A 20,583-nucleotide genomic window follows, 5' to 3' on the forward strand; every position below is an offset into this window, starting at 1 on the left:
CAGGGCAATACGGGGGGCCTCAGGGGAACACAACACACATGGGTTTCTCTTTCTCTCTCTCTCTCTCTCTCTCTCTCTTCCTCATTCATACGGCCTCGACCCGCGTAAACCGCTTCCAAAAACACAGCCTGAAAAGTTGTAAAAAACAAACAGAACGGAAACAAACTTCCCAACCCTCCCACCCCACGACCTGAATATCACGAGAAGAGAAACACCAATTTATACAAAAACGCAATAAAAAAGAAATATTTACAAATGAAAGGAACGTCTTCTCAGTGGCTGCTGTCAGAGGCATCTGACAAGCTGCTATGTGTTCTGGATTGCAGATCGCTCTGTTAATTTGTTTGGTTTCTTTTTTTTTTTTTCTTTTCCTTTTTGTCCTTGTAATGAGATAAGAAGGAAAGAGTAAGAAGCTCCCTTACCCTGAAGACTAAGGGGTGGCATTACAAAGACTCTCCCCATCTTCCCTCCTTAATTTCCTCAGTGAAATGTAAGAAAATAATTCCCCTCACCAACCCTGCTCACCCTCTCCTCACATTCTTTGTTTTTACAGGCAACTCCCACCCTCCCCCCACCCCAGCTTTAAAAAATAAATAAAATAAATAGGCAAATAAATAAAAGGCCTTCTGTTGGCTTAAAAAGAGAAAGATAAAATCAACCAGGGTGTGGTGAGGAATGTGAGAGGTGGCTTTCAGCTCCAAGAAATGTGGCTCATAAAGATGGGGCTGCCATCTCCTTCCAAAGTCAGTCCCCAGCAGTGTCCCCATGCCCTAAGCACAAGGCTCTCTCAACCCTTCCCCTGGTGAGCCACAGTCATCAAGACACTGTCACAGACCCAGGATAAGCAGAAGAGACTTTGCCATATCTCTCAGGACAGTAAAGGTTGGCCCACACACCCACCTCAGGGGAAAGAAGACATATGAAAGGGGAAAGCTTCTCACTTCTACCATTGCTCCCTTCACTTTAGTTTAACTTGCATCTAAAATGAGACAATGGAAAAAAAACCCCACTTTTATCGATACTAGTTGCACCAGGAAAGCTGTCACTACAACTGCAGGGATGGGAAACCCTAGGCTATTCCAGCTTTGCACCTGTGCTAGTATCTCTCTCTCTTGCACACAGAGGCACACGTACATGTACACACACATCTCAGCCTTGCACATTCTTGTCTTCAGCCCTCAGCACATGTTTCTGTGCTCTCTGGCATTTATTCGAGCACACCCTTTCCCAGGAAGACAAGCTGTGTACTTCCCCTGTACATTCAATAGTAAACATACATATGTGTTTCCCATGGGTGCGTACACACTCCTCCCATTTCCACACGTGCAAGGAGGCATTGAAACAGTCCACCAGAACCACCACCACCACACACACCCTTTCAAGGCATTTTTTTTCCTCTCCAGCACCATGCCACCATTGGCAGAGGACACCCTATTCTGTTTGTTCCAACCTGCTGGCCAAGGGTAGGGAGGACAGAAGGACAAAAACCCTTTTTCCCCTGCCCTCCTTGCTGAAAGGAGATGCCAAAACAGGCTTGTTGTCCCCTGAAGTGACAGTGACAAAACTCCCCACTTTTTCTTATTCTTTAGTTCTGTTCCACTGTGTCTGTTTCCAGACACTTTATAGGATTGTGGGTTCATTTTGCTTTCTCCACAGATATTTCAAGTATAAAGTTATTGTATATACTCGCGTATAGGCTAACCCATACTACACACTGCTCCCACCCTTGAAGTATGTCACAATTAGTAAGCAATTCACAGCTAATGAACCAACCCTGTGCCCCTTCCCCCAAACTCCTCTCATTTCAGTGCAAACCAGCATCCTCTGTCAGAGATCCCAGCAAGCCTCCCTGACTCCAGGGCTGCTTTCCCAAACTCAGACCCTGCTTCCTTTCCATCTCTTCCACTGGTCTGCCACAGATTCAATGGCTGTAATAGCCATAGTGAAACCATTAGCCAGACCTGCAGACAAGCCTTCTCTCCCTCCCCCCACAACCCCCAGCAGACAATCCAAAATTTTAGCATAAAATCTCTCAGCATATACGCAAATATATATATATATATTTCAGCCCTAAACCCCCATAGTCTTCACAAAATAATGTAACGAGAACCTCAGTATAACTAACATATAAGTGCATCGTCAAGTTAGTTGTGTTATTCCCCCTTCCCTTTCTCCACATCTTCAAACACTACTCTTTGCTAGGCAGTTTTAGGAAGAGTTGCCTGAGCAAGCGTATTTTCCTGCATGTCCATTACACTGCTTCTGCTGTCTTCTCCTGCCATGTGTGTGTGCACATGCCTTTCTCTGCCAGGAGCCAGCAAAAGTGAAACAGTAGAGTCACTGCCACTCTCCCTCAACCCACCCCTTCCCTGCCTTTTTCTCCACTTCCTGAAATCACGAGCAAGGATATCCAACTCCAACGTCACTGTAAAGTGCAATGGCCAGGAATGGAGGAGAATGGAAGGAGCGAGAACATGGAAAAAAAGATAAAAGGGGAGGGGTGGGAAAGAGGAGGAGGAAGAGGGGAAACCAAAGAGGTGGCACTTGTCACCAGTGCTGCACTACTCAGAACTCCAGTATCCCACTAACTAAGGATGACCCAGGAGAGTAGCCAATGGGATTGATCCCACCCCACCCTCCCACACTCCACATACACCCCCAGTCCCTCCCCGCGTTCTTCCCCTCTCACTCAAACGTCAGACTCAATACTGGAGAGTTTCTCATAAACATGCCCGTTGCTGGAGCCATTGAAAGCCCTGGGGTTTTTGTTGTTAGGCACACAGGGGTTGGACTGGTTCCCTATACAGATGTCCTTCTGGAAACGGGCTGGCACAGCCCCGTGAAGGGCTGAGACCACCGGCTTGTTGGTGGTGACAATGGCTCGGAAGTCTGGCCTGGCTTTGGGCCCTCCTGCCACCACAGGCTGCCTGAAGAAATAAGATTTGCTGCCGTGGAGCAAGCATTGGTCATCCCCAAAAGTGGGGATGAAAGGGTTTTGGGTGACCCGGTCGGGGTAGAGCGACTTGCTGAGCATGTAGCCCCCGCTGCTGCCGGGGTTGTTGTGGTGGTGGTAGCTGGTGGCGGGCACTGAGGACTTGTTGTTGGCAAAGGTGGTCTCACTGGCTGGCATCTCAAACATGTGGGCGTAGGGGCTACCCTCCAAAAAGCGGCCCTTGTCCTTGAGGCTGACGCTGCGGGGGGCCAGGGCTGAGTCATCCTTCTGCAGGTCCACAAAAGTGTCATAGGAGTGCTGCCGGCGGAGCTTGTTGCGGTTCTTCTTCTGTACCTTGGAGGCAGAATTGGAAGGGCTCTGAGGATATTTGGAGGAGGAAGTGGCGCTGGTGGCCATGGGCACGGGGGCAGGTGGCTGATCCAGCTCTTGGAGAGAGTTGTCCTCACTGATGTCATACAAGTTGCCTGCTTTCTTGCAGGCCTCACAGCGGATGCAGGCCTGGCGGGTGGAGTTCTGCCCCACCACTGATGGCGTGTAGTTGTGCAGCTTAGAAGGGCAACCACGGCAGAAATTAGCCCCAGGCCGGTCCTCCCAGTCTAGATTGGTCAGGTTCTTCTCCCACGGTGCTGGGACCCCACTCACAACGCCATGCTTGTGCTCGTTGCCTCCACCAAACTCGCCTGAGCTGTGCTTGTGGTGGGCCCTGTTGGTGCAGGATCCACCTCCACCTCCTCCTGTGTCACGCTTAAAATCATCTCCCCGTTCTTTGTAGATATCCGTCAGATCCACATGTTCCCAGTGCGGTGAGTTCTCTTTTGCCCGAAACTGGTCTAGGTAGAAGTCCCGTAGCCCTTCCTTGTCCCTGAAGTAGCGCTTGTGGTCGGGTGAGCGGGGCGGACGCCGGCGGTAGGCCAGCTCTATCTCATCAAACTCCCTCCGGGACTTGGCGGAAGCCGGGCGCTTCTTCAGGCTGTCCTTGTACTGCTGCTTCCGCCGCTTGGCTGCATTGCCTTCAATGTTGCCATAGGTGACCGTGTGAGTGGAAATGTCAGAGACATCTGAGCGGATCAGGTCGTCGTGGGCCCCACTGCCCCCATAGCGGTCACTCTTGAAGGAGAACTTGCCATAAAGGTCACCCAACTGGCTGTGCTTGGCAGGGGGTAACCCCAGGTCCAAGGGTTTCTTCCCAATGGACCGTGACTGGGCATTGAAGGGTGGATTGTCACAGTCATAAAGCCCGTCGATGGAGCTGGTGCTGCCAATGCTGTGAGGGCGGTGGTGGTGGTGGTAGTGGTCCTGATACACATTGCTGTCCTTCAGCTGGAGGTTGCCAAAGGTCCTTTCCACCTCACTAATATAATCGCTGAAGAGGTTCTCCTCACAGGGGGGGTTGTTGTAGGACTTGCAGTCTGAGTGAGTGAAGCTACGGCGGTGCTCAGAGATATCATAGACCGATGACTCACGGCGGATAAAGTCCAGGGCACTCTGTGGTGAGCCATTGACCCCTGACAGGTTGGCCATGTTCTTGGCTGTCCGAAGCAGGCGGAGGATGTTGGAATGGGTGTTGTTCATAGTCGCCGTGGGGGAGTTCATAGCTGACTGGCGTTCCTCGATGGCCACGCCATGGATGCAGCTGTAGATACCCTGAAATTAGAAAAAGCAGGAAGGTGAGTGGTCCTGCAAAGAATACATGAAAGAGGACCTGGCCTGGAAGCCAGGAAGCACCCTGTGCAGCAGTAGCATGTTCCTCTAGGACAGAAGGCCTGTCAGCCTTCCATCATGATGTACAATCAAATCAAATTAAATCAGACCTGCCCTACAAACCCTTGCTGTTTTGCCCCTCTTTCTCACCTGTCACACATTTCCTTCCCCCTCATTCCTCTTCCTCTGCTTTGCCTCATGTTATATCTGTAGGATGCAGGAATACCTGTTTGCATCTCTAAGAGTTACTCAGATCTAGTAGGTGTAACAGAATTGCTAATGGGGACAATAATATCCTTGGGAAGAAAAGCATCAAGACAGATGATTCTGTGTGGATGAGAGGAAGAAAGTCTGTTTTGGCCCTTGAAATTCATCTGGACATCAGTGAATCAACAAGACAGGAGCTATCTTAAAAAGGGAACAGCTTCATTTGTCATAAACCGAGTTACATTAATCACCAGTACAGATTAGAAAGGGAAACAGAGAAAGAGCAAGACTGCCGAATAGGTATTTAGGTCTTTTGCATCTGGTTGAGTGAGGTACAATAGAATTTTTAATTGCATGCTGTTAAATTTAACAGTGATAACAGCCTCCAAATTGACATCCCAGATGAAAGCGTAAAGTCCTCTATTCAACCTCAAATCAGCCAGCAGAAGTGCTTGGTTCCTTCACATTCTCCACTAGCTCATTTCATCCATGACACAGACTGTTTGCGAGGGCTACCCCTAGGAGCAGAAGGAAAGGGGCTCGTTCATTCCCTGGCCTGCTGAATGGCGCCTGCTTAATAATGTCAATTGTAAAATGAACACCATCACATCATGTTACCATGGTTTCTCAGCAGCTAGAAGATGATTAACACTTTTCATACTTTTCACCAACCTGGTCCAGGTCTAACATAACCCTAGCTGAGGATCACCAACCACAATTCCGCACTGCATCTCCAGAATAAACCAGGTTAGAAATTAACAATATAGAAGAGAGGCTGTGCCCCTGCCTTCAAAAGGCTTTGTCATTTCTCTTCAACGATATGATATGTGACAATTATATACTCCTTTCATAATCAAAGTTAATTCTGTTACGTTGGACACTGAAGTAAAAAATGCTGAGATTTGACCTCACTTCAGAATGGATCAGGGGAAGGGACCAGTGGCTTAAAAGAAGATAAAAAACCTCCAAATGGAATACTGTTACAATAATATCAGAAAGATTACTCAGAAATGACTAGAACCTGCTTTAAATGTAAATATTATACCCTAAGGCAGATGTGCATAAAGCAATTGCTAAGTTTATGCGGTCATCCTCTCTGGAAGGATTTCTGCATGGTTTAGGGTATGGCTTTTGGTTAGGGACTTATGACTGTCCATAACAGCACACTTTTAGTTAACATAAGGTCAAGTGAAAAGCTGGAATACAGAGGACAATGAAAAACTCCTGAATTTCTAACCATGTTATCCACCGTTACTTGACTTACTCTCCCCAAATCTGGCCTTCTTGCAACTCACTTTGGAGGAGCAGACAGTTACACTTTACTTCTCTTTATACTGCATTTTCATTTCCATGGTAAATTTTCATTTACATGACCATAATCCAGCAGAAACCAAAGGTGTCACAGAAAACCATCAGATGTTCTTGCAACATTAATGGTGAAAAGACACCAGCCTTTATCGTGCAGACCACTACTCTATGCTGTGTGTTAGACAGTCTTGGTGGATTTCCCCTTCTCCAGTACCTAGGACTGTCTGAATAAAGCCTCTGTTCATCCCCACTAGCCAATGACACTCACCCTGCTGATGGAGAAGACTACACCGGGCTTGCCAGAGCAGACGCCCATGAAGCAGTGGCGGAATTGCCAGTAGAAGAGATGCTCACAGATGAAGGTGATGAGACTGAGAGCCATGGCTGCTCCCAGCATGTAGAAGACACCTGCCATGTTATCTATATCCAGCTGGCTGCTCATAACCTCGTTCTTCTCATTGTGACAAATCCCAGTGAGCCACAGTGCTTCCAGCTCCTCCATCTCCCCTAGAAAGACAGAAAGAAGGAAAGAAACAGGTTAGATAGACAGCTCTGCAATGGTTAAAGAACTCAAGCCGGGGCAGACTGAAAGCAAGAAGCTGATCTAAGGTCATTTCCAGTGGCCATGCTTTTTTTCCACTTCTATTACATCCATGAAATACCCTGACTGCCCTTCTGATAGGGGCAAGTGCAATTTGTCACAGGGAAGGCAACAGTATTTTTCCACAGCCACAAAACCCGTACCACAGGACACAGCTATCACATTTGCCAAATGTCTACAGTGAGATCCTGAAAAAGTTATCCACCAGATGACTGAAAACTTGGCCTCAGAAATTTCCACTTTCATATTAGGTCAATGAAGGGGAAAATCAGTGACTGATACTGGTAGACAAAAATGAATCACCTCTAAATAAAAACATTGTATGTTTCCAATTCAAAATTCAAAATGTTCATTTTTTTAAATGATTTTGAATTTGTTCCCATCATATCCATAGCTCATTAAAACTAGGTGCAATACTCCCAAAATATTTGTGCATTTTTACATGGTTTTCTTCCCTTCAATTTTGTTCAAATTCAACACTTCCAAGCCCTTTGACCAATCAAAAATATTACTAATCTGTATCAGCGCGGAACAAATGTTCTGTAGTCTAATTTCATACCCCACTTACTCCCATTATATTATTTTCATGAGGAGGGAGAGAGATAAACACTCTCACACACACACACACACAGAGACATACACTGAGATATTCAGAAACAAACTAATTTTGCAGGTTGGCAATTCTTTTCATGTTGTTAGGAAATCTAGTTTTTCACTTTTTCAACTTCCAATCCAATGACAAGGAGGAAAAAATCTGTATATTTATGTGGTGCTATAGCACAGTCTTTAAAACTTTATGGAGAACTTACGTTTCTTTCTGAAATAATACATATTAGGCTGTTTAGATGACAGAACGCCCTATCCATCAGGTGGCCAATTTTCTGCTGAAGTATGTCAGAGCTACGTTCTTTTCATATTTCTTATACCATATGTTATTTTCAGATTTCAGATAAAAAGAAATACTTATAAATAAAATAGCCTGTGAATTTTATGTATTCAGAAAAAGGGCACAGCAAGATATAATATGGAATGGAAAGGGAAAGCCAGGAAAATATTTTCTAAAAAGGAATCCCTTATCCCATGAATAATTTTTTTAATAATAGCAATTTCTCTGTGAAAGCTAATATTGAACTAGGTAACTATAATGTTCTGATTAAAAACTCACTTCCAAATATGTTTCTGATCTCAAGTGTTTCCTTGGGGGTTTTTTTTTATGTTTTGGGAAATCTGTGTTAACTTTTTCATACATAAATATTTATTCTTTAATTCTGTAAACTCTGCATGACTTGATCCTGGCTAGAACTCTAACACATGTGATGACCACAGAAAGTCCAGTGTAATTAGTGGGTTTGGTCATAGCAAAACCTCAAAGGTAGTGCAAGTTCACAACAGAAATCTTGTTTTTACAAGACATTCTTCGCACAAGATACTTTTCAAACACACGTGAGCTGGTCCTATGAAACCTTTAGTGCTTTTGACATTGCCTTTGATGATACTTCTACCCTGCATCAACAACATAAAACAAGTGACACCCTTACATTTTTGGTGTAATGTCTCTAATGAACCCTTCTTAATAATTTCCTGTTCTCAACTGAAATCTGACATGCCAATGCCAGGAACTTCTATTTCATACATGCAAAACTTGGAATTTCTTAGGAAAACCCCAACTCCTCTTTTTCTTGTCACTTACCATCTCCAAAAAGCTGTAGAATGGCAAGATCCACCTGGCGCTTCCAGCCTGAGTCCTTTTGGATGGCAATGCCATAGCCAGTGGAAGCAAACACTTTCCCACTCCCAATCGTCACCAGCTTGCAGCCTTCATCTCTGCCAGCCATGTAGTTTAGCACTGCTGCATCATAAATGAAAGCATCCAACTTCCTGCACAGGTGCAAGAAACAAGAGGGGTATAGTACAGAAAAGACAGAATCTGTATAAGTTCAATGGTGTTCTTGGGTAATTAAGGCAGAAACAAACTTCCTTCAGACAGACAATAGGTTGCACCTTCACCTTTATCAGTTAACTAAAATCTGAGCCTAGAACCTGTTTATAGGTAAAGTTAGATTATAAATGAGAACTATTTCTTTCTGACTCTTTGATAATCATAATTTCTGATCTGAAAGAAAATTTGGAATACAAACATACTGCAAGATAAAGATGAATGAAGAGGAAGTCAAGGGGATCTATAGTCCTAAGAATAGCCTGTATTACTGTACTGACTTTCTTCTCAAAGGAATCTAAAGATGCTTTATAAAATCATAGAATCGTTTAGGTTGGAAAAGACCTTTAAGATCATTATGGAGTCTGACTGTTAAGCCAACACTGCCAACGTATCAATATTAGATAGTAAAGTAGGGGCTGAAGTAAGGAAAATATCTCAAATTCAAACTGCTGGCATGACTTAGCTGAGCAAAATGCAATTGTTTTCAAATTAATATAGTCAGGGCGTCGTGTTTAACACCTCAGTTACTGTGAAAAGCACTACTGGATCTTTCCCAGTGTTCAAGGGGACATGACAGCAGTTTCATGGTTTACCATGCTGAGTAGCTCTTTGGTAAAGAGTGCTTAGAGGAAAACCAGAAGAAAAAATCTTTTTCAACACAGAGAAATCTCCATTATTGGCTGGGATGGGTAGACAGCACAACAGACTAATGAAAGCCTTCCTCTCAATGCAACAAATTGATTTGGATGTGGGGGACAGTCTCAGGGGGCTGCATCTTCCACATAACCAAAGACAGCGGATGAGTAAATCTTCCCACTAGATCTGAAATGAAGCACTTTCCAATAAAAGACTGAAGACCTTCCACCTTGCACATTCTCACACCCACGCTATCTTTTCAATCCACCTCCTGCACATGTATTTCCAGTACGGTGATTATCTCAGTTCAAGTGTGTATCTGTGGGGAAGTCTGTCCAAGGGTGGATTTGAAGCCAGGATGACATCTACCACAAGTGATGAGCTCTATTTCATCCATATATTTCCAGGACAGAGCATATTTATTTCCTGGATTATGACTATCCTGGCAAACGTACCTTCCCAGGATACCATCCAACAATGGTACAATCATTTATAATGGGCTGTGTGCCTTTGAACCTGGCAATCAGGTTTAGGAATATTCAGTCAATCTAGTAATTAAATTGGCTGAACATCTTCATTCGTGCTTTGGAATGAACTTTCTCGTAAGGATGCAATAGGAGTGTAAGCAAGCGTGTTTTTTTTTCACTGGGCCTGGGCTATGACAATCAAAATGGTCAGCTCTGGGGCAAGGTCTTTACCTGGGAAGATAAAGGACAAAAGCTTGCAATATGGTGTTTTAAGTTAGCTCCTCTGCAGATTCACTGATATTAAAATAGGATGAGCTGTTCAAACATACATTTTGCTAATGATTTTTCCCACATTTCCCAAATTACCCAAATAAATGCTCCCATTTTATATACTTCTTTATTATTCAAACATTTTGTTCAGTCCTTGACACTAAAACATTCCAGAGAGAAGGGCTACTTCCAAACTATTTGCTTCAAGCACGCCTTCCATAACAGTATATTAGCTGGTGATACACTGGGGTGGGATTGGTCTGGCAAGGATTGTTTCAGCTTCCTGATTAACATAATCTTTTATAACCAGAAACAACAGCAACAAAGGGAAAACAAAGGAATTTCGAGGTGACAGTATAAATGCTCTGAAAAAAAAACTTTGTCTACAGAGGTCTGTGAGCTTTTCCTGTGTATGCATAAGGACCCATCAGCATGAAACACCTTGATGAAGCAAGGACTAATATACACTAATACATACTAATATACACAAGGCTAGCATACACAAGGATATGGAAGATCCTCTTTCTCTTAAATAGTCTTATAAACACAGCAAAACCAGAAACTCTTATACAGATGTCAATAGAAAAACCTAGCTAAGAGAACCACAGAATTATTCTCTTGTGCTGTTTGTGGTCTTAATCATGGAACGATAATGGAGGCTCATTTTCCAAACCCTACAAAAAATTTTTCAGACAAACATGCAAAGAAAGTTTCTGTGGTGAGCAAGCATGAAAGAAAGCCTTACCCAGTCTTCAGTGAGAACAGTGCATCATCCACCCCCCTCTGATTGAATTTCACCATGTAGCTGTGCATTTCAGGGTAGTTGTTGCGAATGTTCCTTTCTGTGCTGCCATTGGGAACTGTCCCGAAGCGGAAAGGAGGTGAGAAGTCATTGGGTTTCTGGAACTGGAGAGACAGAAAAAGAACATTTCTCACAATCTTTCAGCAAGAAGCAGTCATCTGAATGGAAGAACACGTTCTCCTCAGAAGATAGTTCTGATTTTATTTTACTATCATGTAGAAAATAATACTGAGAAGATACTATATTTCACCGTTTTCAAACACAAACATCTCCTGTTAGTACCTAAGAACCAAGAAGTGAATCTGAGCAATGTGGTCTTTCTGTCCCCTCTGGATTAAGTGCAAAAAATAGCCAGTGATCAAAGATTAACAGGAGGATAGATAAAAAGAAAAAGGAAAAAGGGAAGGGAAAATGTAACGGCAGCTTTGGAACACAATCAAGAGAAGATTTTCAATAAAATCTATGTGCATTTTATCTACAAAGTGTCATTTATTTTCTAAGAAGTATCTTTTTCAGCTCTGTGGATGTCTTTGCACTTCCTGATTCTGTCTGAAGTGGAAAAGTAATTAATGGTGAGAGATGCCTCTCAGAACACCTCACACCGACTTCACCAAAGGAATGATCACCTTTCAAACTTTTGGGCAAATGTCCCAAATGAAATGCTGTTAGTGGCTCAAGTCACTAGTAACATTTGATGCCCTGAACAGAGCTGGCAGAATACTCCAAACCTTTTGCTGCTCCCAAGAAATACATTCATCATAACATTCCCCTACGGCTGAAAGGCTGTGAGATTTTATATGCCACTTGCTTAACTCAAGTCATAATCAATGCTCTCTGGTGTTTTATGAGCAGTAAAATTTAGACTGTAAATTATCGAGACTGCTTAAAACCCCTAGAACTAGCAGACAGGAAGGAGCACGGAATTGTAAGCCAGGAACTGAATAAGCAGTAAAGAAAAAGGTGCAAAAGTAGGTTAAATGGAGAGAAGCTTCCTCCTCTCTTGATTTATCAAGCAGTAGCTTGCCTGGTGTTAATTCTTGACTCCCACCTGTGACTGTTTATTTGGATGATCCCGAGAAGCATGCTAAGAACATGCTAACCATCAAACCAAACCCATTTAACAGCAACAGTTCACCTGTACATGAACATATGCAGTCATATACTGCGACCTTCTATAGTAGAAATGTGGCTGCAGTCTACAGCTATAGCTTAAAAAATATGCAGACGAGCCTTGTTCTTGAGTTCTGCTCAAAGCCAGTTTGGAACCCGGTCAACTCAGCTGAGGAGGCCAAAGCCACTAAAGCAGTGTATCTCATTCACATCATCTCAGCAATAAGGCCAACCAGGAGTTCTGTCTGTGGATGGGTGAATACACCGTTCACATCACCCGTTTCTACATACTAGTCAACACATCCAGCTGTGCAAGAAAACATCTCTCCAGTTTGGATGGTGAGATGGGCTGCCTTGTATGTGCACACATGAGTGTGTGAGAGAGAACACGTTCTACTGCTTTAAGCCAATAGAAAACAGCGGGCCTGTTTTTTGAAACACAGGTTAGCACATCACCAAAAAGAAGAGGTTTCACACAGGATGAAACAAGCAGTAAGGTGGCTCTTAGAACCCCGTCACACACCCTAGGGAGGAAGACAAACTCATAGCTATCAAAACCTGTAATGAAAGAAAACTTTAATGGGAGAAAGATCACTGCAACATGCTAAAATTATGCTTTTTCTCCAAGCTGACTGTAGCAGCAACTTAGGGGACCCATCACAGGAGTCTGCAAAGTGGACAGCTTGTTTTCCCAGCCTTGAGGCCGAGGCACCCTCCATCCCCAATAGAACCCTCCAACAGAGTAAAGTTAGCAGAGCAAACAGCAGCAGGCCTGACCAGCATCGGTGTGACCTCAGCTTCAGCATGTCCTTTGGAGAAGCAGCAGCTATGAGACCCTCTCTGGGCCCAAAGAGTGTTAAGAGAAAAAAAGACCCATCCAATGTCTATTTTACACTTCCACTCTCCATTTGCAGTGACACAATTTCTAATTTTGTCTGCTTCCATCACTGCACCTATGAACCAGAGCAAGAAGGATTACAGAGTTAAGCAGCGCTGTGATAACCACCCACCTCTGAACTATCTACTGTCCCCACTGTGTTCAAGGGACCATCTTAGCAGTCAGAGATAAAAGGTTCCATGTTTAATTTTTATTTTATTTTATTAATTGAATTTTTAACCTCCTGAGAAATCAACAAATAAATGAAAACATTCCTCCAGAAGGAAATTATTGTTTTCAGCAACTGGAGGAGCATGTTTCTAGAGAAGGAAGCCAGGCTGATGCCTTCTACAAAACCACATACTGCACATTCACTCATCATCCCTTACCCCCTGCTCATTCCTCAGTCAGAACAGATCTGTAAATGCAAATTGTTCTCCACACACCCACATGTGCACACACTTCAACCACAGTCTGGTGGACAACAAGATGAGAAACAGTCTGAAAGGATCCATAAGGGACTCACACCAGAGATCTTTAGATTGAATGCCTAAGAGGAACATGCATCCCCAGCCACCTGGTTTGGTGTTTGCAAAGCTGGAGCCAGAGATAAGCAGCTAACTTCTCCACATTTTAGAAATAACAGGGGTACACAGACACAGCCTTCTTACAGGAGATAGCATCTGAAACCCCCCTGTGTTTGTTACTTGGCAGTATATGAGCATAGCTCAGTCCAGGGATGAAGGGATACCTAAAGAGCTCTCCAGAGCCAAAACCAGCTGCACCTTTATGAGCTCACTTCTGTCCTACACAGTTCATACTGAAGGAACAAGAAGACATACAAGCCTTCCCAGAAAATATATGGGACAGATGGGGAGAGTGTGTCCTCTCCTGGCAACGTGGTGGAGGAACATGCGTGGAGAAACTGGACAAGATCTATAAGAAGCAAAGTTAATTGACACTGTCATGTTTAACCCCAGCCAGCAACTAAGTACCCCAAAGCCACTTGCTCACTCCCCCCTGCCCTGTGGGATGGGGAGGAGAATTGGGAAAAGGTAAAACCTGTGGGTTGAGCTAAGAACAGTTTAATAATTGAAATAAAGTAAATATTAATAACAACAACAACAACAATAATGGAAAAGAGAGAAAGGAATAAAACCCAAGAAAGACAAGTGATGCACAATACAATTACTCACTGCCTGCTGACCAATGCCCAGCCAGTCCCTGAGCAGTGATCAGCCCCTCCTGGCCAACATTCCCCAGTGTATATACCAAGCATGACATTCTATGGTATGGAATATCCCCTTGGCTAGTTCAGGCCAGCTGTCCCTGCCAGGCTCCCTCCTGGCTTCTTGTGCACCTGCTCACTGGTAGAGCATGGGAAACTGAAAAGTCCTTGGTTCAGAGTAAGCAACAACTAAACCATCAGTGTGTTATCAACATTATTTTCATATTCAATCCAAAACACAGCACTGTACTAGCTATGAGGAAGAAAATTAACTCTATCCCAGCCAAAACCAGAACAGACAAAGAGTTCAGTAAGGAAAGGCAGTTGTTTGGCTTTTGCCAAATGCTGGAAGACTGGTCCTGGATCAGAATTGTCAGTCTCAGGGGAACAAGGCACTCTGGCAGGCTTGTCTAGAAGGAGTCTGAGAGACATGTGGCAGGAGCTGAGGCACAGTGCAGGGGCCATTACATGGAGGCAGCCTGCACAAAGATAATCTCGATGCCTCAGTAAATATCGACAAAGTAATTAACCACAGATATTGACAGAAATGGTCAAAATTTAGATTAATGAGAGAACTGTCAATGTTTCTCCTGTCAGAGCCCCAAGTCACTACTCTACCCCAAGCATGTGCCAAGAGGAGCCTTGTGAGGCTTTGGCAAAATGTATGGTGATAACAGGGGAAGGGAAGATTAACAACTGCACCGGTTGCTGAGCAAACCCAGCTGCAAAGTCACAGGGAGCCGAGCCACAAACAGGGCTGTACAGGGTCCGCACTTGCAGCAGGCCCATCTCACATTTCCCTGCTTCAGGATCCCTCTCCTGCTGCCCAGCTCTGCCTAACTCGAGGGGTGACTGCCTGGGAGGGAACCCACAGTGCATGGCTACAACCCAGCACCCAAAGAGCCCTGGGCAGAGGTGTAGCCCATCTGCAGCGTCATACTTGCTCACCATGGGGCTTCAGCCATGAGAAGGTCCCCTTGTACCCAAAGTGATGTGACATGCTCTCACCCATGAAAGAAATCCTTTACGGAGCTGGCTTCACATCAAATGTAGGGAGGAGGTGGATGCTAGAGATGGGGGTAGAAGCAAACACCAAGAAGCATGCCTGAAGGGCTGGGGTAGCTTTGGGACATGAGATGTCTGTGCTCAGAGCCCAGCGGCTGCCCACTTCTTCAACCCCTTACTTCACAAATTAAAATCAAGAAACATTAGGTTGAAATCAGACCATGGCTTTGGGAAAGTAACCTCTCAGAATCAGACAGCAGAAATCTTCCTGCTCTGGAGAGCGATAAACACACAGGCTGGAAGCTATTAGCACATTCAGAGTGGAGAGACCCTTTCCCACTCCCCCCTGCAACTCACCATGAGAGCTGTCAGCAGCAGCAGCAAGAGAGGGTTTAAGTGACTTGTCTGGCAGAGCTGTTTCATTAGCAATTTGGAGCCCTGCCGTGCAGAAAGCAGCATTGTTCTCAGATGTTCGAATATCAATCTGCATAATGAAACAGGTGATAGGAGCTCTTCCCATTCAGGCAGTTGCTGTTGGAGGGGATTCAGGGATGAGGAAAGGGGTTGTGTCTAATTGGCCACAATTAATTTGATGAGATTTTTTTTTTCAATATATTGTCTATCACCAAATGGTTCCTGCAGAAAAGCACATCTGCACTTATTTATCTGCCTGATGTAGGCCCTGTTTACACTGTAAAGTGTTTGCCAGTAGCATTGAAAGCGGTTTCCCAAGCTCAGCAAGCTCTCACAACAAAAAGGCTCTTTTATCAGTCAATCTACTTTTACATTGCTTTTAAAAAAATAATCCCCTGCTGGATAACATAATGAGCTGGCAAAACTTGGTGTGTGTGTGTGTACGTGTGTACATGTGTAGTACCTTACCCTTACACAGATTCTCTGGGAGGGCTCCTTTCACTTTGTAAGGCCCAGACACTCAGTTTAAATTTTCTATCGCAGGAAGCGCCACAGTCCTGACCCACCAAAATAAAGTCCACATGTACAGCTCCTCTGTTAGCTGCAAGTCCAAAAAAAGCTTAAGACCATGTTAGATACTCTGGGTTCAATTCATTTGCCCAAGTGTTAAGTGTCAAGTTGAGATGCTGAGGGAATTTCACCCTGGCAACAGTTGTCTCCTAGGCCCTGTGTCAGATTTGCCAGCCACCCAAGTATCTTCGATATACTAGTGCACCTAAATTGGCTCTAGACATCTACATTTGTACAGCTGAATCTAGCCACTGGACCATTTGGCCCTCAGGACAGTTTCTCCCACCAAAAGCACAGGAAGCCAGCTGCTGTGGGTAGCAGACAGCCCAAAGTGCCCACCACTCTCTTGAACTTGCCCATTAGGGCATCAGTCACAACCTTTCGCGTAGGCACCTATAAGCAGCACTCTGCCTGCTCTTTGGCAACCATACAACCCACAGATAGCTGTTGCGGCACAGGCCAAATATCTCTAAAAAAGATGGCATCTATGAGTGAGCTGCAATGTAAGATTTAGTGATATCAGGCTAGAAAAGTGAAGTCCATGCTCAGGTGCACAATTTTAGCACAACCTCTCTGCATTGCCCAAACATCTTTGATTATCCCCTCTTGCTCTGATTCAATTGCATGTCACTACAGCCAGCTTGCACCTTCCTTCATTGCCTGAGAATCCAGCCAGGCTGTTTGCACAGAAACTTCATCCAGAACTTGTAAAAAATTGTAGAGCAGATCAGTGGTTTTCAGGTCTAACTCTGAGGTAGTTCTATCCCTACACTTAAGCCTTGATAGACTACACATGTCCATAGCAACATGGCTTGCCCTAGTTGCCTTGCTTTTGTATCCTCTGCTTCATCCAGGAAATTAACTCCTTCACAGCTAATAGATAGCTTTCAAAGAGAAGAGGCTTGTCCTTTTCATACCACCAAAAATTATGCCATTTTTGTCCCCAAGCTGCACCATGAACTATGCCACAGAATCATAAACCTGGATCTGGCCCCAGTAAGATATCTGCTCTGCCCCTCTCTCCCTGGTGGGTGTCTGCTAGACATCACTGTTCCTGACAGCTCTTCATTCAGACGGCTGTGGAAGATGCCAGGTGCTAGAGATCCCCCCATTCCCTGAATAATCAAGACCAGGGCTTTACTATTGGAAAGTTCCTCCAAGTGTCTGAACTAAAGCCTTCCTGTTGCAATCCAACTACAATAATTTGTTATCTTCACCATGGACATGGGAATCAGAATAGTTTCTTCTTCTCTGAAAGTGCATTTTATGTTTTTGAAGACTGCCAAGCTGTTTCTTCTCCGTGTTATTGCATTGGGGATAAAGAGGCCCAGTTTCCTCGGTCTTTCTTTGCAAGCTGTATTATCTAAACCTGTAACCATTCTTGCTGCTGTCCTTTGGCTGTATCCAGTAGGTCCTTCCTTGACTTGCCTTTGGTTTGTAGACATGCTTTCTACCATACCAAGAACAATCTGATCAGGACCCCAAGATGCTGAGAGAACAACACATTAAAAAAGCCTTCAGCAAGACAATAAAAACATTGCTAGTGAGAGTAATGCTCATTATTACTTTCCTCAGTGCCTATGTTATATCTTTTTCCCCTCTGTCCTTTAGTCTTGCAAGTTCTTCAAAGCTGTAACTCTGTCCTGATTTGCATTCAGGTGGTGACCAGTTTGTTTCAGGAATGTCAATTGTCACTCCCAGCACTGTCTTAGGGCTTTTACTGTATTCTTTTCTTCATCCAGCTTGATTATGCACATAGGCACATCCACACCACTGTGCCTCATTACTGGTTCTGGTAGAGGAAGTGCACTACAGATTCCCAGTGTACAGCCTGCTTTATTGGTATGTTGGTTCAGGGCATTTTTACATTGCTACAATAGCATCCCAGCTAGAGGCATGCCAGCCCAACAGTACAGGTAGAAAATCGTGCTGCAAATCTAAATCATAGCACTGATACAATAATCTGTGAGGAGAGAAGACTAAAGAGACTGTGCTTGTCATTCCTCTATTACTCATGAATCTCTTGTACAAATACTTCTCAAGCTTCATTCCTAAAGCATCTTTCTCCCCTCTGCACCAGCACCTAGTTTTGACATTTCAGACATTTTTTTCTTCCAAAGTGGAACTCATACCATTTCTAAGTGACTACAGGTTTTCAGACCCTCCTTTTACCCTAGTTCAAATTTCCTCTCTTCTTCTGTATTCTTTCATAACATCATCCTCCACCTCCCCAGCAGTGGCTGGGACTCTTCACAGCTCAGAATGGAGTCACCACATCGATTCTTCCTGATTGTTGGGCCCAGTCACAGAGATCAGCCCTAAGATTGCAGTGGCAAAAACCTAGTTTCTTGTCTTCACCAGTCAAACAATACATTGCTTGCTTTATTTAACAATAAAATAAAAAAAAAAAAGAGGGGGTTGGGGGTGGGTAATGAACAACATCAAATCCAATATAAAGTCAGTTCTGGAGGAGCATAAAAATACCTTGTGCTCTCTCAGACTTTGACTTTGTGGTTAATCTTATTATTCAATACCCAGTGATGTTTCAAATTCTCTGGTCTTGCTTTGCATACTGCTTTCACCCATGAATTCCTCTAGATAAGTCTGAGAAAGGAGTTATCAGTTAGTGCAGCTGACTGCAGTAAAGTTGGCAAAGAATTAGATTAAAGTCACTTTTAAAGGAAAATGTAGGGTGGGTCAGACCCACAAACAAGAAAAATATCTATGTATGTCTGGTGGTGAAACAGGGACATGTGTGGGTCAGGGAAGAGAACAGAGCAACCTAGTGACAATGCAGAGGTGAGGGGGGGGGAGGTGAAAGCAAAAGAAAGAAGTTCAAATATAGCAACTTCAAAAATAGTTGCCCTTGTAAAATAACAGATTAAAGCAGAGATCCAATTGGTGGAAGAAGCTGCCATCACATGCAGTTACTGCCAGAGCAATGCACACAGTAGGACTGTGCAGCCTCTTTGCAAGCTGGATTGCTATGTGCAAACTGCTCTGTGCCACTTCTGCACAGAGCAGAAAACCGAAAACCTTAAGCAGCACAGCATTGCCCCAGACAGATGGCATTTCAGGGGTCCCACATCTTCCATAGCCAGACCTACATGTGCATGCTGGGACCACACTGCCTTTCTGCTGACCCAGGCGTTATGGATACACCAGGCCTGTGGGCCACTCCAGGATGAGACCATCACATGTGGAAAGATTTCAGCCACCACGAACAAACCAGGTGTCTTCTGGGCCTGCCAAATATGTAAGCATTATGGACTCAGTGCAGCTTCTCCACCCAAAAGGTAACACTAAAGCTTTGAAACTTCCTTGGGACACATTTGGCAGGCTATTAGGTTCAAGTCAGTCACACTGCTAGGTTGTCTCTCAAACTTGATCAGAGAATAATGTCTGCAGTGGAATCACTGAGCTTCACCAGTCAGAGACAAAAGCTCCTTGCACAGCCCTCGTATTAGTAGGTGTGGTATCAGATGAATACAGTATATCTATTGCAATTGAGCTATGCGATCTTAGCTACAGCGCATTCAACTTTTGCTTGCATGCATGTAGAGGATGGAGATCATCTGTTTATCTCAGTATCAAATCATGCCATGTATTCCATCCTGGGAAGTCAGCTTCACTGGGGCAAAAGGCACCTACTGAATAATCCCAGGCAAGCAGAAAACAGAAATTAGTGAGGCACAAAGACGCCAGTTAGTACACTCATGTTAATATCATTAGCAGTGTAGATGTTCATTCAGAGGGAGAAAATTAACTGATGAAAAAGAACTTGAGAGAAGAAGTGGCAGCTGAGTACTGAGGAGTTTGAAATCTACTTTTTTTGCACATGAAGCAGGTAGTTAACAAATCACGAAACACTGAGAAATTCAGAAGATATAGTTTGGTGGAGGAGCAATTCTATTTTTCATCCACTTTCACTAAAAAAGGCAGCTCAGAGCCTCCTGTCTTCAGAACACTAATAGTAGCCAACCTGCTTCAGCACCTTGTATGTGGATACCAGCCACTGGGCAGTAGGGTGAGATTCTGCACACGTCTGACAAACCTCCCAAAGACTTCACTGGGGCCAGAATATTCATCCAAGTAATTAGAAAATACTAGTCATCGCATTAGTGCAACTTCTTAGGCACCCCTGTAGGCAGGGAGGCAAAGCAAAAAGCAGGGCACTTGAGGCAGGGCAGCTGGGGCATCCCAGCACCATCCCAGAGGTGGGAAATAATGTCTTCCTTTGGCTTACTGCAGAAAGCTGCCTCCCATCTGCAAGTGCATGATAGCGCAGGAAGGAAAATCATATCATTCCCTTGTGACTACTAGTGCACTGGAACAGGTAGACCCAAGCAAGCCTTCTGGACCACCAAGACTCAGGAGAAGCCTGACCTTGAGTAGCCAAAGGCCTGGGAGAAGCAGAGCTCCTTTCCAACAGGTGAAGTGAAAATGTCTCTGAAAATACAACCTGCCAAATATTTATCAGACATATATATGTATA

At 44.3% G+C, this 20,583-nt stretch overlaps 1 protein-coding gene across 1 annotated transcript in view; it reads right to left on the minus strand.

Moving 5' to 3' along the window:
- Positions 1-2,689: 2,689 nt before the first annotated feature.
- LOC101912862 (glutamate receptor ionotropic, NMDA 2B) overlaps positions 2,690-20,583 on the minus strand; it is a 31,190-nt gene continuing 13,296 nt past the window's right edge. The window contains exons 6-9 of the mRNA XM_005237386.3: positions 10,828-10,988; positions 8,461-8,648; positions 6,438-6,676; positions 2,690-4,597 (exon numbers count right to left, since the gene is read on the minus strand). Of these exons, the coding sequence (XP_005237443.2) occupies positions 2,690-4,597; positions 6,438-6,676; positions 8,461-8,648; positions 10,828-10,988 (2,496 nt within the window). The remainder of the gene's footprint in view (positions 4,598-6,437; positions 6,677-8,460; positions 8,649-10,827; positions 10,989-20,583) is intronic.

The sequence above is a fragment of the Falco peregrinus genome, chromosome 6, assembly GCF_023634155.1.
Source record: "Falco peregrinus isolate bFalPer1 chromosome 6, bFalPer1.pri, whole genome shotgun sequence".
In the NCBI taxonomy this organism is placed as follows: Eukaryota; Metazoa; Chordata; class Aves; order Falconiformes; family Falconidae; genus Falco; species Falco peregrinus.